The sequence below is a fragment of the Podarcis pityusensis genome (assembly GCF_964106645.2).
Source record: "Podarcis pityusensis genome assembly, chromosome: 4".
Classification (NCBI taxonomy): domain Eukaryota; kingdom Metazoa; phylum Chordata; class Lepidosauria; order Squamata; family Lacertidae; genus Podarcis; species Podarcis pityusensis.
Genome location: NC_138027.1, coordinates 46178653 through 46197886, shown reverse-complemented (window position 1 = coordinate 46197886; position 19234 = coordinate 46178653). Strand labels below are relative to the sequence as shown.

The 19234-nt window shown below is 37.9% G+C and overlaps 1 protein-coding gene across 22 annotated transcripts in view; it reads left to right on the top strand.

Annotated features, from left to right (window-relative positions):
* The window catches only part of ROBO2 (roundabout guidance receptor 2), an 835262-nt gene that overhangs the window by 637647 nt on the left and 178381 nt on the right, over positions 1–19234 (top strand). The window contains exon 1 of one of the 22 annotated variants that reach the window (XM_081003972.1): positions 8537–8552. The exons of the other annotated variants lie outside the window; for them this stretch is intronic. Within the exon in view, the coding sequence (XP_080860098.1) occupies position 8552 (1 nt within the window). The 5' untranslated portion in view covers positions 8537–8551. Of the gene's footprint in view, positions 1–8536; positions 8553–19234 lie in introns of those variants that run through there. 22 annotated transcript variants of the gene reach the window in all.

Genomic DNA, 19234 nt, shown 5'->3' with positions numbered 1-19234 from the left:
TGAGAGGGGTTTACATTTACATGCATCTCAAATGCTTTAACAGGAATATTTTACCGGTTGGATTCTGCAGCTGTTTAATGCTTTTACTACCTTGGTATCTGTCCTTTAAACATTTCATTTGCCATTCAATGTTTGCAGAATGTTACTGCTTTTGATGAGCTCTACTATGTCAAAATACTATGTAATCTTGATATTGAACTCTTATGAAATGACAAAGAATGGACTCCAGTTAGTATTCATTTAATAATAAACATTCAGGACCAATTGAAACATGATGGGCCCCACCTGGAAACATCTGGAATGCATTTACCCATGTCTGTGCTCCATAACATTTAAAATGCTCTTACCTCACGTGCTTAGTGTTGCAGATGCTACTTGTCTATAAGCAGTGTGTTTATTTATTTAAAACATTTATATTCCACTTTTCCAAATACGTTAGCAGGATATAATAAATCAAAACAACAGAATCATAGAATTGTAGAATTGGAAGGGACTCCAACTTTTAAAGTAATTTAAGAGCAGCAACAAATAAATTTAAGCAGCTATAAACCACTAAAACCTCAGGGAAGGGAAGAGATATTATAAATACAGTGACAATAAAAAATGATTTAAATACAATATAAGAATTGACATGGCTTCAAAAGCTTTCCTAAATAGGAAGATTTTTTTACTACCTTACAGTAGGCTGTTAGCAGGGCTTTTCTTCAGCCAGAACTCAGATCTGGCATCTCTCAGGCGGCTGCCATTGCCATTCTAAGAGAACAGGGCAGGTGTTCTTGGTGAGCTCATCCACCTCTTTTTCTAGGAAAAAATAGCACTGGCTGTTAGAGAGTGTATGTGAGGAGTATTCCGGGTGGGTGGGTAGGGAGTATATGAGATAAGGGCCTTTCAAACACAGCTTAAATTCTAGCTTCCCATCCATGAACAAATTAGAACAGGGGTCAACAACCTTTTTCAGCCATGGGCCGGTCTACCATCCCTCAGACCATGTGGGGGGCCAGACTATATTTTTTTTGGGGGGGGGGAATGAACGAATTCCTATGCCCCACAAATAACCCAGAGATGCATTTTAAATATTTTTTTTAAAGTGTTTTTATTCAAAATTAAAACAAAACATATTACCCAAAAACATATCATCCTTGCCCCCCCCCCCATTTTTCCTCGCTCCCGCACAAATCCCAACCTCCACCCCCCGACTTCCCTCAGTTCCAGTCTTTGGTTTCTCTGAGACTGCTGTTTTCTGCATGATACAAAGTTGTATAGATCCTCAAACTATTTAGCTGATTTATTATCAATAAAAAGTTTGTGAATGTTTCTTTAAAACCTGCCAAGGAGTCCAGTTCACTTTGTTGCATCTTCAGATATTTTGTAAAGGGTTCCCATTCATCTTTAAAGTCACAGTTATCCTTGTCCCATAGCTTATATGTCAGTTTTGCCAGTTCTGCATAGTCCGTCAATTTTTCTTAACATGATTATTTAGTTGGGATTTCTTCAGTTTTCCATCCTTGTGCTACCAGAACTCTTGCTGCCGTTGTCGCATACATGAAGATGTTTTTCAGCTTTTTTGGCAGGTCTTTCCCTATAATCCCCAGCAAAAATGCCTCGGTTTTTTTTAACAAATATTAAATGGAACATTTTCTTCAATTCATTGTATATCATTTCCCAATTTTTTTTAATTACAATCCCACCTTTTCCTTACACTTCCAACATATATTTGAACTAGTTTTGTACATTTTCCCTAACTGCACTGGTGTTGTGTACCATCTATACATCATCTTCATGTAATTCTCCTTCAGTAGGGAACAATCTGTAAATTTTAAATCAGTTTTCCATTATTCTTCCCAATCTTCCATCATAATGTTGTGACCTACATCTTGTGCCCAGAGATGCATTTTAAATAAAAGCACACATTCTACTCATGTAAATATAGGCAGACCGTCTGCGGTCCAGATTGAGAAGGCGTCTGCGGGCCAGATTGAGAAGGCGATTGGGCCGCATCCAGCCCACAGGCCTTAGGTTGCCTACCCCTGAATTAGAGCCTCTACAGCTGCCTATGTCCACTTGGCTCTACAGCTGCCTATGTCCACTTGGCTCTCCAAGGGGGCCTAGATATATAAAGTAGTTGTGGTGGAGCAGGCAGAAAACCACAGATTAATTCTCTGGTGTCTTTGGGTAGAGCACGGGTGGGTGGCAGGGAGTCCTATCTGAAACCCTGGAAAGTCACTGTCTGTCAGTATAGTAGACAGTACTGAATTAGATGGACCAGTGCTCTGACTCATTCGAAGGCAGATTCCTTTATTCTTATGCTTGTTATTGGCCCCTCTAGGGGCTGTGGGGGGGTCTTTAAAAACATACATACTGTATCCTAATAATGAAACAAATCTCATGGATATTAATGTCATTGGGCAACACATTTTATTTGTTTTATTTGTTTATAGTACATTTGAACCACACTTGGGAGTAACATCCAAAATGGTATACAATGTGATTTTCTAGAATTTTCACTTGTAAAACTATGATAACATTGTACTTCCAGGCTGTTGTAAAAGACTCAGGGTTGGTGTAGTGAATGACGTAAATATAAACCGGGTTGGTGTAGTGAATGACCATCACAGCTCATAAGAGGTTGGTTCCTGAAAAAGTACAGTAGATAATACACAATACAAAGACAAGGTTTCACTGCTAGTATAGAATAATAAAAGTAATACAATTCATCACCACACACACATACATATACATATATATATATATATATATATATATATATATATATATAATATTTGAATTGGACATAGCCCTGTGGAGCATTTTATATTTCTCAAATGTTCTTCCCTGCTAAAGGTATCCTGTCTCGTTCTTCCAATTCTTCACAATTTATATTTTTTCCTTTTTAATAGTTTCCTACTTTAAGAAGAAATTGGTTGAAATTCAGTGACCAGCAGGTTCTGATCCAGTTTCTTTGCTGTAGAATATACACCAAATTTTGTATTTGTATGAGGTAACAAAACCAACCAGGTCAGGATTTAAAGAGATATTTATGGCATGACTAAATTAGGATTATTATTTTTCCCCCAGTGGGATGTTTCACCTTTTTTCCTTTGAAAAAATAGTTAGAAGGAACTATTTTTCATTATGGCATGGCAGGAAGGGATGCTGTTATTGATGGTGTTATTTGAGGAATGCCCAAGGTTTCCTTGGACATAGGAACCTAGTTATGTTAAGAGGTTTAGATTGGAGTAAATACCTGTTAACAAATATAAGCAGTTTTATACCTATGTAACTACGAAAAGGGAGCTCACTTCTTAAAACGTTCACTTACTCGCTTTCTTCCTTTTTGGATTATGTTCCTCCCCAAGTGCTAATTAATATATACTAAGATGTGAAATCATTATTTCCAGTGTACATTACCTTGTCCTTTTTTGACATTGTTGTGCTGATTCCCTATTTGTATTTGTCCTTTAGAATTTCCCAGTCTGTTTTAGCCTTCAGAGCTATAAACAAGCTTTGTGTTATTTCTCAATTTCCCTTTCTCTCAGCTGATTTGCTCACTGAAACCATTATTAAGTATATTGAACACTTATCCCAATACTGATCCCTGGAGTGCTTCACTCAACTTCTTTCCACTCTGAGAAGCAGCCATTAATTACAAGTCTTTGTTTCCTATCACTTAGCTAATTTTTAATCCACAACAGGATTTTACCTCCCTACCCTGTGGTTAGTTTCCTTAATAGTCTCATCAGCGGCTTTTGACAATCCAAGTAAATTACTTGAAAAAGACCTTCTTTTATCCTGTTTGATTAACTCTTTCCAAGACCTGTGATGTCTCAAAGAGGCAAGATTTTCTTTTCACAGAGGTTTGACCTTATCAATTTATGCTTATCCAAGTAGGGCATTATTTTCTCCTTAATTATATTCTTTCTCAACCTCTCCTGAATTAGGACCGAGAAGCTCATCAGTCTCTAATTTCAGTTTTCATTGTAATATTGGCAACTATATACATCTTTAAATATTGCTTGTGCTATATTTGCATTAAGGGCCTATTTAAATTCCTCAGGCATGGTGATTTACTTGGCTTGGAATTCCCACAATGTTCCCTAATCTTTCCTTTAGAGATTTGCTGTAATGCTACGGCACACTTGTATCATACTGTGTAACAGTGGTATCTGCTCCATCTTTAATCATAAAGATTAATGCAAATAAGCCAATTCTTTTCCCAGCAGTCCATTAATCCTCCCTAATAGCACCCTTCACCTTTTGTTGGCCAGAAGATTCAGGGACTTACACTGAAACCTCACTACTGGATGTTTTGCATTCCCCTTTTGGTCATTTCAGTGTCCTTGTAAAGTTGGAAACTTGTGAATGGCAAAGTCCCTGGGGGAGGAAATGAGGGCTAGCAAAGCAGGTAGTTCAAAGTATTACTAGCAAAAGCAAGGACATTCAGTATATAGCACTACTAGATAAAATATGAAAGAAAGTTTTTGTAGCACTAGCTAAATTCTGGGATGCTCGTTAATAAAAGCAGTATTGGTGTAATATATTATTTGTATGTGCAATTACACTTTTGCCCAAAATAGCAGAAGCTTTCAGCTTTCTCTACAAGCACTTAAGAGGCAAATCTAACTTCGTATTATTAGTGTGGCGAGGCCTGTGACCACCCTGTTCCCTAGACAACACACAGCATATTGGTTTGGTATTAAATAAGGCCACAAGTTTATTGGTTACAGATGTAAAGGTTTGGTCATAGGCATTGAGGTAAGCAACTGCATATGTTACTCCCTCCCGTCCTCTGGGAGTGTTTCTAAGGGTGAAGCCAGTGGGGGGGGAGGACACGCCCTGTGACGTATGTCAAATAACACGCCCTATGACGTATGTCAAATAGGGGTGTCCCCCAAATGGTCTCCATTGGAGGAGTGGTCTGGCCCTAGCCCCCTTCTGGGTATTGGACAGGAGCCACTTACCAGATCCTTTTAACAGAATTCCCTTACCCGTGGAGGGGCAGGCAGAGGCTACAACCTCCCCTCCAACGAAGACTAGGCTTAACCAATCCCTGTCTGCCTTACAAAGTTGAGATGATTGCTATGAGGTAGGTGAAAACTCAAATAGCGGTGCCAATTTGCTAGATGGGGAAAAATCCTGTCCGGCCCCTAAAACCAACAACCGACATTGTCCATAGAAAGGTTGTACCATCAGCAAAAACCCTAATCTGAGGGTGGATGGGTGGGTGGGTGGGAGAACCGGCATGGTGAGTGAGAGGTCGAAATGCCCAGCAGGCTAGGCATTTATCCTTCCTCTGGGCATGGGACCAGGCACTGCTATTGATCAGTTGTTCCCACACCCCAGAGAATGCCATCTATAGATTCCTTTCGCCATGGGCCAATTTGGCAGTAGGAGGATGGTCCAGCCTGCAATAGACCAGTTCCCAGAGGAGGCCTGGGACCCACCCGCAAAACCACCTGCCCAAGAAGGGCAAATGGACTTCCAGAGCAGGAGTGCAAAGAGTCTTTGGCCAGAGGATTGGGGAGAATTGTTTTTCTCTGACCTCAACGTTTAACAAACGGTGGAAAAGTACAGATAGTAATAAGTACCTTATTAACAGTAGTAATTCACAAAACAATTGCTGATAATGCAGACATCCTGGCATTGGTAAACCAATTAATACATTTAGACCTAGTCTGCACAACACGATATGTCAGAACCTAGCTAAATGAGACAATATCAATCTGCATACTTCTGGAGAGCACTGAGGCTAGTGGTTAAAATCTCTCTTCACTAATCATGAGCTGTAGTCAACAAATGTGACTACACTTTGTGGTTAGCATCACAAGCACTTGTGAATTCCTTTCCAGAAGCCATCACATTTGTGTGGTCTTGCTATACCAAGCTTTATTGTGTCATGTGATCCTGGTCATAATGTGCTAAAAATTCTTTGTCTCAGTTCAATCCACAAGCTATGTTTAAAATTTGCTGCTGACATGTAAACCCTAAAAAAATTGGGACCAGGATACCTAGCAGATTGTCTCCACCCATATATGCCCAATTGACCTTTTGAGATATTTAGAGGTGGTGTTGCTTGTCGTAATGGATGTAGTCGGGGAGGGAGGGCAGCTGCCCCCCTAGATCAAGTAAAACAATAAAAATACTTAATTACAGAAAATAATTCAGCTTAAATCATACAATTATATCCTATTGTTAAAAACATTTGTACTGTGATAAAAGGTTGCTAGAGAATTAGTATTTGTGCTTCAAGGTAGTCTTTATTACACTGCCTTTGTCCGAGAAGAGCCCTGCCTAATTATTTGTTGTTTTTCCAGATAGCCCTTGGTTCTTGCTCACACACTGAGTAGAGATTACACTGTCCTATTAGTCCTTTTAAGGGCCAACGTATGCCAGCGATGCCATGTGTGAACAATCTGCAGGCACCATTAGCACTGCTTGACTAGCTCTTGATAACACTCACTATGAAGTCAATTAAAGACGTCAGGAGGTGGGCCAGACTGCTTTCTTTTACTAACAACAATCCTTAGGGGGTGGAGCACAGGGATTTGGAGGACAGGTGATGTTAGCGTTTTCAGTAGGAGAAAGCAAAAACATCCAGACTGCTTCTCTCTGTTCTTTGGCACAAATTCCTTTCATTTTCCCACCTTCCCCTATTTAAAAACAGGTTTTGACAGATTTTCCACTTTATAGGAAGCTGATGAAAGCCAAGTGACTTCAGTTCACATTAAGGAAAATGGAAGCATGAGGCAGTAGCAAAGAAGTCTGGAGCTTAAATTAAAAGCTGGCAGGAAATACCAGACCTTATTTGGAGCCCTAGTGCTTGGTGTTAAGTACTGTGCACTACACCATATTCTTCCATGATTAAGTTCTAACTGTTGAATACTTTTCCAAATGTATTTTGGGAATTAATTGAACTTTTTTTTTTTTTTGCCTGAAAGTAGACATACCAATTTCAAGCAAAAAACTGCTGTGCCTACTATTGGCATTTGCTGCTGGATGGTGGTTAATTTAACTTATAGGAAGATTTGTCAGCTTCCTGTTTTAAAAATACACCCCACCTTAAAACAATTTACAATTATGAATATATGCACAGATTTTTGCAAACAAGTTATATTTAGTTTTAAAATGAAACACCACCATTATATTTGTCTTCCTTTAGGAAGTATAGGAAGCAGACAAAGAGTAGCTCCAAAAGAAATGGGCAAAAGGAATGACCTAATTAGATTAAAAGAAACACATGCTTAAGTCACACCTTGCAATCCCACATAAAGTACCTAGACACACTTGCTGGAAGCAAGTACCATCAATGTCAATGGGATTTACTTCTGATTTTGTTAAGGATTATGACTTGTACTGGGCATAGTGTTGCACCATCAACATAACCAAAGTTTTAGTTAATTCCAGGGCTGGATGAAGACCTAAGCACTGAAAAGATTATGGTGCCCCCTGTATGTATTCAAAATAAAAACAATACTAAAGCATAAAATATAACAGTGTGGTGGAGTGTAAGGAAGTCTTCTAAAGTTCTGATTTCCCCCATGATGACTACTCTGATGCTATTTTTGAAATATCAGATGTCACTTTTTTCCAACAAAATATTCCTTTCTTTCTTTTTTGTTCCCTTGTTTTGCTGGTGCCCCAAGTATGTGATTAGTCAGCTGAGTAATTCAGCATCGGTTAGTTCCATATTTAACTGTTGTTATATCCTTCCTATAAGCATCCCTTCCTATAAGCATTCCTTCCTATAAGCATCCTCTTCACAACCTTGTGAGGTCCTTTTGGCTGAGAGATAGCAGCTGGCCCAAGGGCACCCATAAACATAATGGCTGACTGGGATTTGTGAACTAGCTTCTCAAAGCCCAACAACAGCAGCATACAATAACAATTTTGATCTTGGCCATTATTACAATTATGTGATAGTCATTAAAAACTTTCATTGTACATTAGTCCTTCTGTTGTGACTTTCTTCATCGTGTTTGCGGCATCAGTGGGAGTAGGAGGAAACTTGTGTGTGATGGGATTATCATTACATGAATTAGTTATTACCTGATCATGTAAATCAACTCTTCGCTTACCCACCAACAACATTCTGGAACCTTACTGTGGAATAATATGTATTATTAACAGCAGCAGTGGTCTGATTATACATTGGTGTGTATTTTTACTTTGTTCACACTCATGCAGACTATGGTTGCCCAGATGCTCATTATTCTCTACTGGCCCTCTTCTTTGTTTGTTTAGTATTCTCTTTGATTCTCCCTTTCCAGACCACTTTCATAGTTATATTTAAAACAGCATCTATACAATTCATTGCGTGTTTCAAATATGAACATATTTGCAAATGAATAATATAGCTCTGGATCATAATCTTGCAAATCATGTGAAAACAGATATTATATGTGTATACAGTGTGAAGCAAAGGCTCCTCAGACTATGTAATGATGCCCTGCCATAAATATCAGTTAAAAATTGAGTCTAGTTGCTTTTGTCTTCCATTTATTTACAGGGTTTTCCTGGCTTTTCAATTTAGATTATGCTTACATAGGGGAAAGCTAGTAAGTATAATATGCAATTACTTGTTTTCAAATGTATCATCTATCTTCTAGTTTGTATTTATGGTATCTCATTTAACCTTGCTCAATGAATACATGGAAATACAATGGAGAGAGTTTTCGACATTAATACTTATTATTCCAATTACTTAGTTTCCATCTGGCTTATTTATTTCCAGGCATCTCACATTGGGCTCCAAAGAAATGACATAACTTATCTACAGGAATGTACGATAAAGATAAAATGAGAGATTGTTTACTTGGCTAGAGAGGCATATTATTTGTTTTCTTTTCAAAAGGCTCAGAAAATGAAATGTGAAAGATTATAGAAATGGAAATGGAAATCTCTACAGAGAGAGAGCAGGCATTTTAAAAAACGAATCAACAGAGATTTTGGAAATACAACCTGCTTTACTGTAGAAGAAGAAGAAGACGAGTTTGGATTTGATATCCCGCCTTTCACTCCCCTTCAGGAGTCTCAAAGCGGCTAACATTCTCCTTTCCCTTCCTCCCCCACAACAAACACTCTGTGAGGTGAGTGGGGCTGAGAGACTTCAAAGAAGTGTGACTGGCCCAAGGTCACCCAGCAGCTGCATGTGGAGGAGCGGAGACGTGAACCCGGTTCCCCAGATTACGAGACTCCCGCTCTTAACCACTACACCACACTGGCTCTCATGTATATAACATGTATATAACATGTATATAACATATATATTGTTATATGTATATAACAATATACATGTATATAACATATACAATATAACAATGTTTAAATCTATGGAGTTTTATAACACCCACCCACACCCACACACACAATTTGCTGTCCTCCTACTCCTTCATTTTCCTAAAATTCAGGTCCCATCTATTTTCTTAATTTTGTTGTATTTATCAAAGACAGAAAAGAATTTCCATATCCACATATAACTATATAACCAATTATAATCTTATTTTATGCTATATTCAGCTATTTGAACCAAATTCACAGTGTTGGGCCCACAGCATGCCTGCATTCATTTAACACGATGCTAGAAGTTGATAGTTCCAGGAGCATTTTTGAAGTTCACTTCCATTATGCAAGGCACCCATGCATAACAGAGAGTGTTAAATACTCTCAAACCTCAACTGCCTTATTGTGGCTGGTAAAGATTAACTTCTCACTCCCTCTTGAGGCCAGTAACAAGCAACTGTGAACCAGCCATGGATCATATTATTTCTAGAGACTTTGGTGCTAATTTGTTTTGTATTGGAGCTACCAGTCCCATTTTGCTCAGTCGGTAGAGCATGAGACTCTTAATCTCAGGGTCCTGGGTTTGAGCCTCACATTGGGCAAAAGATTCTTGCATTGCAAGGGGTTGGATTAGATGACCCTCATGGTCTCTTCCAATTCTATGATTCTATGATCCCCCATCCTGATCACAATCCCTTTTGACCATTACACTAAGCAGTGACAGGCATGACTACCACTCACTGGACTGCCCACTGGTGAGCATATGGGGGTTCTGCAGGCATGGACTATCATCTGCCAGGGGTCCCTAGTTGTGCAGTATCTTAACCACATCAAGCCCTATGCTTTGAATGCAGATTACCTGGCAAAAGTCAGCTCACCCTTCACATTGGGTTTTATACATATGTAAGGTGCTTTTTTATAATTATATGTTGGGAATGATGCATGTTCTGATGTAGCTGCATTTTATACTTTCTGGATGTTTCAAGATCATATTCTGTGTTATAAATCAAGCACTGCTGGCAGTTGTTTCTTTTTGTTTTCCAATGTATTTCTTATCAATTAAAAATTCGGTGTGGCATAAGCAAATTTTTATTCTGAAGTGTGGCCCAGAGAAAAAAGTTTGAGAACCGCTTGGTGGTTTATATATAAAAACTGTGTACACATGTGTGCTAGAGATCTCATCAGTATTGTGTTCACTAATTATCAGTCACTCTCCATGGGTCTTTCCCAAACTATCTAAATATGCCAGGTATTAAACCTGGGCCCTTCTGAATCTATAGTGAAACAATGGCGCGACTTGCTCTTAAAAGTCTGCATCAGGTGTTACTGTAATGCATTTCTACATTACTGGACAATTCCTGGACAATTCGCCAACTTAATTAAATGACTAATACTTGGCTGTTCTCATTTACTAGAATATGCATACCTTACCTTTTAATGTAACAGTCACTGACTCTTCAAGTGCTGTTTATGAACAGAAAATAAATGGAACAAAAATACGCATTGTCTGAAATGAAAAAAAATTAATCTCGTCTTCTTGTCTATCTGTTCCACCCAATTTCATGAGCTGGATTGATATGGCTACTTTTCCTAATTGGAAAAACAACCAAGAATAAGCAATAACATAAAATTATTTTTAGAAATGCATTTTTAATTACTGAGCTGCTTAATTATTGAGTACCATCTAAAGTATCCTGTGAACCTTATCACTATGCAAATGTATTCAGTTTTGGAAACAATTAAATGATAATAAAGCATTCTTTTTTTCTTTTACCATATATTACTGTAATGAAGCTGTTACCTCTCAGTGTGCATTTTAATGAGTTTTAAGTAACATTTTAATGAGCTCAACATTACCATAAACCCAAGGATTAGACTAAATTGAATTTACTGGGAAAAGGGAAAGGTTCATTAAGAGTTAATTATATTGTTTAAGAAAGAATATTATTCATTTTATGAAGTCCCTCAGCTAAGAGCCCACCAACATATCTATGCTTACTAATAGATGTAATAATGTTGTTATTACATTGACACGACACATTGATTTATTTGCTATTATTCTTTTGTGGATTTAATAAAATGTGTTGTTTGTAAATAATATAGCCAATAATGTAACAAATGCACTGTGACATATTCTTTTTTATAACAAGAAAATTGATTAACTGTTTTTAAGTCTTTCCCTTTAGAACAACTGCTTTCTGATTTTGTGGTTGTATTACTGTGACTTAAGAAAGAGTTTTATATTAACAAGTTATGGATAATAGACTACAGCAGCCTTAGAATAATAGAATTGCAGAGCTGGAAGGGACCATGAGGGTCATGTAGTCCAACTCGCTGTAATGCAGGATTATTTTTTTGCCCAATGTAGGGATTGAACCCACAACCCTCATGCTCTACCGACTGAATTATCCAATGCATCCTTCTCCAATTTGGGGCTCTCCAGATGTTTTGTATTACTACAGTTTCCATCATCCCCAGCCAAGATGGCCAAAGCATGGGAATTGTAGCTCCAGACATCTGGACGGTGCCTGGTTGGGGAAGATTGGACTGCAGGTATTTTTCTCCTTAAGTTAAACATTGGCTACTGTGCCATTCCCAATGAATATTCCTTAGGATGCAAAATGTTTATCCTTGTTTGTTGGACCAGCTATGTTGAATAGAATATGGTTAGGAGGTTGTAGTCATTGGCTACTGCCATTTTGGGTGGGTGGGTATTTTATCAAATTTCAAAATATTAATAAATACAAACAATAAAATGGGTTCTCAAGCATGCAAAAACTAAAGTAAATAAAAGTCATTAGCAGCTAACAGCTTATTAAAATAATAATAATTCAGTATTAGAAACTAACAGCGTAATGAAACCAGACAAAGTATAATACACTTTACCATTAATGTTGCGATGTTTCCCTTATTACATTTACCGGTACTTACCACAGTTTTGTGTAGATTGATAACATGCTACACATTTCAGACAACACGAATAAGAAAAGGCATAATTTATACCATTTTCGACCATATCTGTAAGGTTTGCTTGACCTTACAGAATATTGTTCAGAAGTATGAAAATGTTCCTTTTGAAATTAGGTCTAACCTCATAAAAGGATTCTGTGAAACTATTGGAAATTCCAAATGTAAAAGATTCAATTAATATTCCCACTTAAAAAGATCACTGGGATCCGTTCCAACTTGTGCTCTACTTTTTGATTCATCAAGTTTGAGGCCCACCTCACTATCGTGGTTGCTAAGCAATGCTTTCCTACTCTTTAGGCCCAAATATCTCAAATTCATTCATTTTCCTTTCTACACCAAAAGTCCATAAAGGATTGTTTAGTTATTATTAATAAATATCAGCAAAAAAAAATTCTATAGCAGTTTTGCCTCCAGTACCTTCAACAACCACTTCTCCATATTGTTGTTGTTTAGTCGTTTAGTCGTGTCCGACTCTTCGTGACCCCATGGACCAGAACACGCCAGGCACTTCTGTCTTCCACTGCCTCCCGCAGTTTAGTCAAATTCATGCTGGTAGCTTTGAGAACACTATCCAACCATCTCGTCCTCTGTCGTCCCCTTCTCCTTGTGCCCTCCATCTTTCCCAACATCAGGGTCTTTTCCAGGGAGTCTTCTCTTCTCATGAGGTGGCCAGAGTATTGGAGCCTCAGCTTCAGGATCTGTCCTTCCAGTGAGCACTCAGGGCTGATTTCCTTAAGAATGGAGAGGTTTGATCTTCTTGCAGTCCATGGGACTCTCAAGAGTCTCCTCCAGCACCATAATTCAAAAGCATCAATTCTTCGGCGATCAGCCTTCTTTATGGTCCAGCTCTCTTCTCCATATTAAACAATAATAAATCTTTTCATTTTTGTTCACAGAAGTATCTTTGCTGTGGTCATATGTTAAAATAATATTCCGTAGTTATTTAACTTATTGTGTATTCATCAATTCACACCCAGTTCCATATCTTTTGATCCCATTTCTTGTTATATTTGGCATGGTTTTCCATCCTGATTTTAAAAATGGATTTCTTCCATTTACACTACTTCCACTCTTTTTTCAAGAAAAACACCAAAGCCTTGCTAGCTTTTTCCTCCGAATTCACTCCAAATTGTACACCAAATGCTCTCTCTCCAGTTTATCTCTGCCAGCTCAGAATGTCTCCTCATTTCTCTGTCCATGGCTTCATTCCACTCCTCCAACATCTGCCATTTGGCTATTTCAGTCTTTTAGATACCCTTGCAAAGGACTTATCCATTTCATCCAATGCTACCATTTTATTCTCCTATTCTGGCAATCTTTTATCGATAGTGTTCTCCAAAGCCTCTGTGTCTTCATTAAATCCCTTTTCCTTTTCATTCTTTGCTGGTTCATTTTCATCAATTACAGCTCTGATCTCTTTTCATTGTTCCTCCAATAATTGCTGCAAGATGCCAATAGTCAATGGAGTGTCAAAGGATGTATTTGCCATACTGGGGGGTTCTTGGTCTTATAAACAGCTCAACTGATACCTTAAGATCTTCACAGTCTCCACTTTAAAAACTTCTGTCTCCCGTCTCCACCTTAAGATGTCCACAGCATTTCTTATCTATCCACATTCTTTCCCACAGAGGGAAATGTGACATAGGAAAATTACTTTTGGTTTGAAGTTAACTTTCATTGAGAAAACAGAGAGTTAAAAATAAAATAAGAATTTCTAGCAATCAGAACTCCCTTGTCTATTTAAATCTTTCTTGGCATGCTTTTAGTTATGCCTTCAATCTTTTAATGATCAACTCTTCTTAAACCAGACAGTAGCTCACATACTGGATATAAACTTCAATTGGCAGACAGGTAACCTCTATAACCTTTAAAGCAGCCATAAAGATAATTAGAGAAAGGTAGGCTTTGTCGACCTTATGCCTTGGAGGCTGTTGGATGGTTTGGGGGGCACAATTTTATTTCCTCCACTCTACGTCACTCACTCTCATCTGGGTTCCTTGCAGCTTCTTAGTCTCCCAGCATAGAAAGTGGACTTTTCCCAAGCATCAGAGGTTAATCCCTTGTTCACTCTATTTTTCAAGAGTGAATTTAATAAGCAAGATTTAAAGCTTGGCTATCATCAAGCACCATGTAATTATCTCTGTTGGCGAGCAACCAAAAGAAGATGTTCGGTCTGTCATATCTTCCCCAAGAAGTCACATATATCTTTAATTTGTTTCCTAATTTTTATGGAACCAGTTTGTTTATGGTAATGTTCTAACTTTTCCAATTCAAGATGTAAAGATGTTGCTGTTTAAGCATGTTGTTTACACATCTTTTTTTTTCTGCCATACAATATTCTCTTTCTACTGCTTTCATAGCATCCCAGATTATTTTTTCCTGGTAACATCTGCAGTATGTTCAACATATTCTGAAATGCTTGTGAAAATGGCTTCCACAGATTATTGGTTTAGTAAGTAATTTAGCATCAAAATACCATGAGGATATGGTTTCATGCGTGTTTAAAAGATGGACAAAAGATGGAAGATGTTAATTTTAGCTTCTTGAATTTTATTAAGTGAAGTTGACATAACACATTCTACATTTTTTTAAATACCTTTGTGAGTTTAAACTAAAATCTTTCTTTTTTATGAAAGGATCCTCAGACATCAATCGAATCATATTTATTTATAAAGATGTAGATCTGTCTGCACCCATGATTAATTCATCTTTTGCAAAATTCTGTAACTGTCTAAGTATGGAGGTAAAAAAAATTAGCAGTTTTATTTGGGGGCATATGTAGAAACTAAGGTGAAAGTCTGAAGACTGATATTACCTTATTCTTTGAACTCCATTTGGTAGACTGCTAATGTAAAAGTATATTCCAAGCTCTTTCTATAAATGTGGGGCATGTGCAAACAGTAGACATGGTTCCGTGAAAAAGGTCATTGGATAAGAACAGTTTACTAGATTGTTTTGTTTTTGTTAAACCTCAAGGTTTGAAAATATACAAACCTAGGGGTACAAAAATACATACTATATTTTCTGAAATTGCTCACAAATCTATATTACGCCTTCTTCAATTAAGGAATATTAACCATTTTTTAATTCCAAAAAAACAGTATTTTGACATTTATATTGTAGGATTTAGGCTGTTTGGCTAAAGGGGAATGTATTCAACAACATTAGAAGAAAAATATGTCTGTTGTGAACCTGGAAATATTTTCAGCATGATCCAAAACATTGCATTATCATATGCATAGTGCATGTAAAATAATTTCAGTCTTATCTTAAGGAAATCTATATCAACAAAAAGCATGCTCAGAAATGCTTATTGCTTTTCTCTCCCTTCCTTGGTTTTCAAAACAAAAGTGATGCCTTTGAAGATTTATGGCTGATGTGTAATGAGATTGCTGAATGTTAACTGCAGCATTCAGAATTCATTAGGGGCTAAAAGCGAGGGGGAGATAAGGTTATATGGGCTTCACTACAGCGTAGATAGGTCATATAACTTTGTTTTCCATCTCCTAGTTTACTCATAAATATTTTATATTCTGGATTAGAAAGACTTCCACTCCTCATATCATCCAACAGTCAAATAGAATCTTTCCAGAAAATACAAATATGTCAGCTTGCATTCAGTTGAACACAGTGAATTCTAAGAACGTATAGGATCTTCTTTTTGTCCTATTGGTGTGAGGAAAATAAAAAGCAGACAGCAGTAAGAGAGCATCAACAGACATAATAAAGCATCAGAAACCTGTGTGCGCAAGAATTCTAAGAACGTATAGGATCTTCTTTTTGTCCTATTGGTGTGGGGAAAATAAAAAGCAGACAGCAGTAAGAGAGCATCAACAGACATAATAAAGCATCAGAAACCTGTGTGCGCAAGAAAGTTAACTTCCTTAAATCACATAACTGTTGATGACATATTTAACAGACTGACTCCCAGTGGCTGTAACATATGATTGTAACACCTGATGCAACTGAAGAAGACAGAATCTTCTCTAAAGTAAGGCAGGGCTCAGAAAGCCTATGAGGGATTTCCCCAGTGTTTATTCAGATGGTGATATTTTTAATTATTTTGCTGAAAAAATAGTTTGAAAGGATTGAAGGTCATAAAAACATTCAGTTGATCATTCAGTTGTTACTATTTTAGTCCCAGAGATATGAAAGAGAAAATAAGAATGATGATATTGTATGCATAAAAGTCTGTCTCAATTAAGTGTATAGAGCATAAATACTTGCATGAGAGTGTGAGAGGTTTGTAAAAAGCAGTATCAAGTATACACTCTTAGCATCACTTTCTCTAATATCAAACTTGGGCAGTGAATGGTGACAGAACTACAGTGGTACCTCGGATTAAGTACTTAATTCATTCCGGAGGTCCGTTCTTAACCTGAAACTGTTCTTAACCTGAAGCACCACTTTAGCTAATGGGGCCTCCTTCTGCTGTGCCGCCGGAGCACGATTTCTGTTCTCATCCTGAAGCAAAGTTCTTAACCCAAGGTACTATTTCTGGGTTAACGGAGTCTGTAACCTGAAGCTTATGTAACCCGAGGTACCGCTGTATAGCCAAAAACAGCATGCTTCTGATAACCGAAGGTGATATGTTGCAATAATCAAGATTTATGAAAGTACAAAACATATGGGGGGGGGGACGACCTAATGGGACCCCCCCCTTTAAAAACAGCTCAGTGAGACCTGAACATGCTCTGTAGCTGCTGAAAGCTGAGTGTTGGCTGGGAGGAAAGTCTTAAAGATATCAGCCAAAAGCATAGATGGGATAGTAAAGGAACAACCAGTTTTGGAGACTGTGAGACGATTTCTATGAGACATTCTATTTTCTACTTGCAATAAATTGAACTTGGTGCGCTGGGGGACAGGTGGCAATGGCAGTGCAGCGGCCATATCACCGGGAAGGCTTTTTCAGGCCTCATAGCCCATGTTTGTCTTGCTTAATTTGCCATTATAGTTCAACAAAGTAAATATACAAATCTAATTAAGCTGCTGGTAGCGACAAGAAGAAGAAGAAGAGTTTGGATTTGATATCCCGCTTTATCACTACCCAAAGGAGTCTCAAAGCGGCTAACATTCTCCTTTCCCTTCCTCCCCCACAACAAACACTCTGTGAAGTGAGTGGGGCTAAGAGACTTCAAAGAAGTGTGACTGGCCCAAGGTCACCCAGCAGCTGCATGTGGAGGAGCGGAGATGCGAACCTGGTTCACCAGATGACGAGACTATTGCTCTTCATTTTGGGTTTGGTTTTTGTAAGGTTAAACATGAGCCTATGTTTGGACAACTCATTAAGCCAAATTTTGGTTTAGCCTTGCTGAGTTAAAAGGACCATGGAAGTACAAAGCTGCTGCAGTCTCTTCTTCAGGACCCTTCATATTCATATTTAACCGTGGGTTGGCTTAGCAAATGCAGTATAGCAACAGTGATTTGGAATATGCCAAATCCCATAGAAATCATTTTGATTTTTGTTGGATAAATAAATCAACTCTGAGGGTTGTACATAATTTGCTACAATAGCTTACGGTTGTGGGGTGGGAGGGCAAGTGGTAGCCCAATGATTATTTTATGATACAGGAGGTCTGGATCCATCACAATCTCCTGAAAGATGGCTTGAGACTACTTATCATCTGACAGGGGATTCTCCCGTCACTGCTTGCCTTGGTGCCTAATCTTCAAGCAGAGTTTCCCAAGCTCTCTTTCCACACGAGTGACAACAAAGCAAAGTGCACCTTGTTCTAATTTATTAGAATATTATGCAGTAAAGTGGTGAGATTGCTAGAATGAGATGAACCACTATGTTTGGTTCATACCTAGAGTATCATACTTAGAGACAATTTTATTATAGAGATTAAAAACTCAGTTTCATAAAATGAGAGGACCAAAACAGTGTATTGTATAAAATACATCTGTTATTTTAAATATTGATGTGTGTGTGTGCGCGCGCACACACGCACTATATTTTATAATGTATGTATATGGAATTTAGAAAACAGTCCCTGTAATATATTTGTGTAGATAGAAGGAGAAACCAGGCACTGTGGCAAAAGAATGTAAATTATCCAAAATCTCCTGACAGACCTGTACTTTCCCCTTCTAGCTTAGTTGCTTTGACCATAGGCTAGGGACTCATGGGACACAGACCAGATTGAAAACTAGAAGCAGACAGATGGTTATTTGTAATCATCATGTAAATGTAAATCCTATTAAAATGTATTTTCCCCCTTTACTTGGGGTCTGAGAGCTTTTATGGTAGAAGGAAGGATTACACTATGGATATTATATATTAATGATTATGACCCCCTCTTTTACTTCACCAAAAAACACTCAGACTCATTTAAACAAATCGTCAGAGTCACAGAGGAGAAAATGAATCCCCTTTCTATAAAATTCCTAGAGTTTACAGACGTTAGTTTGACTTGGTCTGGATTTGGGCATAAACTGGCATATTTAGTGAGGAGTTGCTTTGGTAGCAAGCCTTTCCCCCGGTTGCACCAGGTGCTTTAGCTGCAAGCGTTTCTCTTCACTATACTGTTGCAACATGAAGCTTTCAACCATTAATGAACTTTTACATTTCAAATGAAAACGGGAAATGGTACTTCAGAAGTATATGCATTCTTCATCAAAGAAAGACCTAGAATGCCACAATTAAATTTTGTCTGGAGCATTATTGTATGTGTGCTGTAGAGCATAATATTGTATCTCTTTGAACCATCCGGTGTGAGACTGAAATAAATGGTTGAGGTCCATCATCACTTCCTTGACTGATTCTCTGCCTACTCTCAGATGTTTCCAATCCCAGATGAAAATGGACAAACTGCCATTAGTTTAGCTGTGCACTTATTCTCATCTCCTACAGAATGACAGAATATCTGAAACAGATTATACAGCAGTTCTTTGGGGAGCTCCTGGAACTTTGACATGTCAACTGTATCATATTTAAAGATCTATTTGAGGGGTTTTTTCTCTACATTTTAGCAGATTTCATAGTATG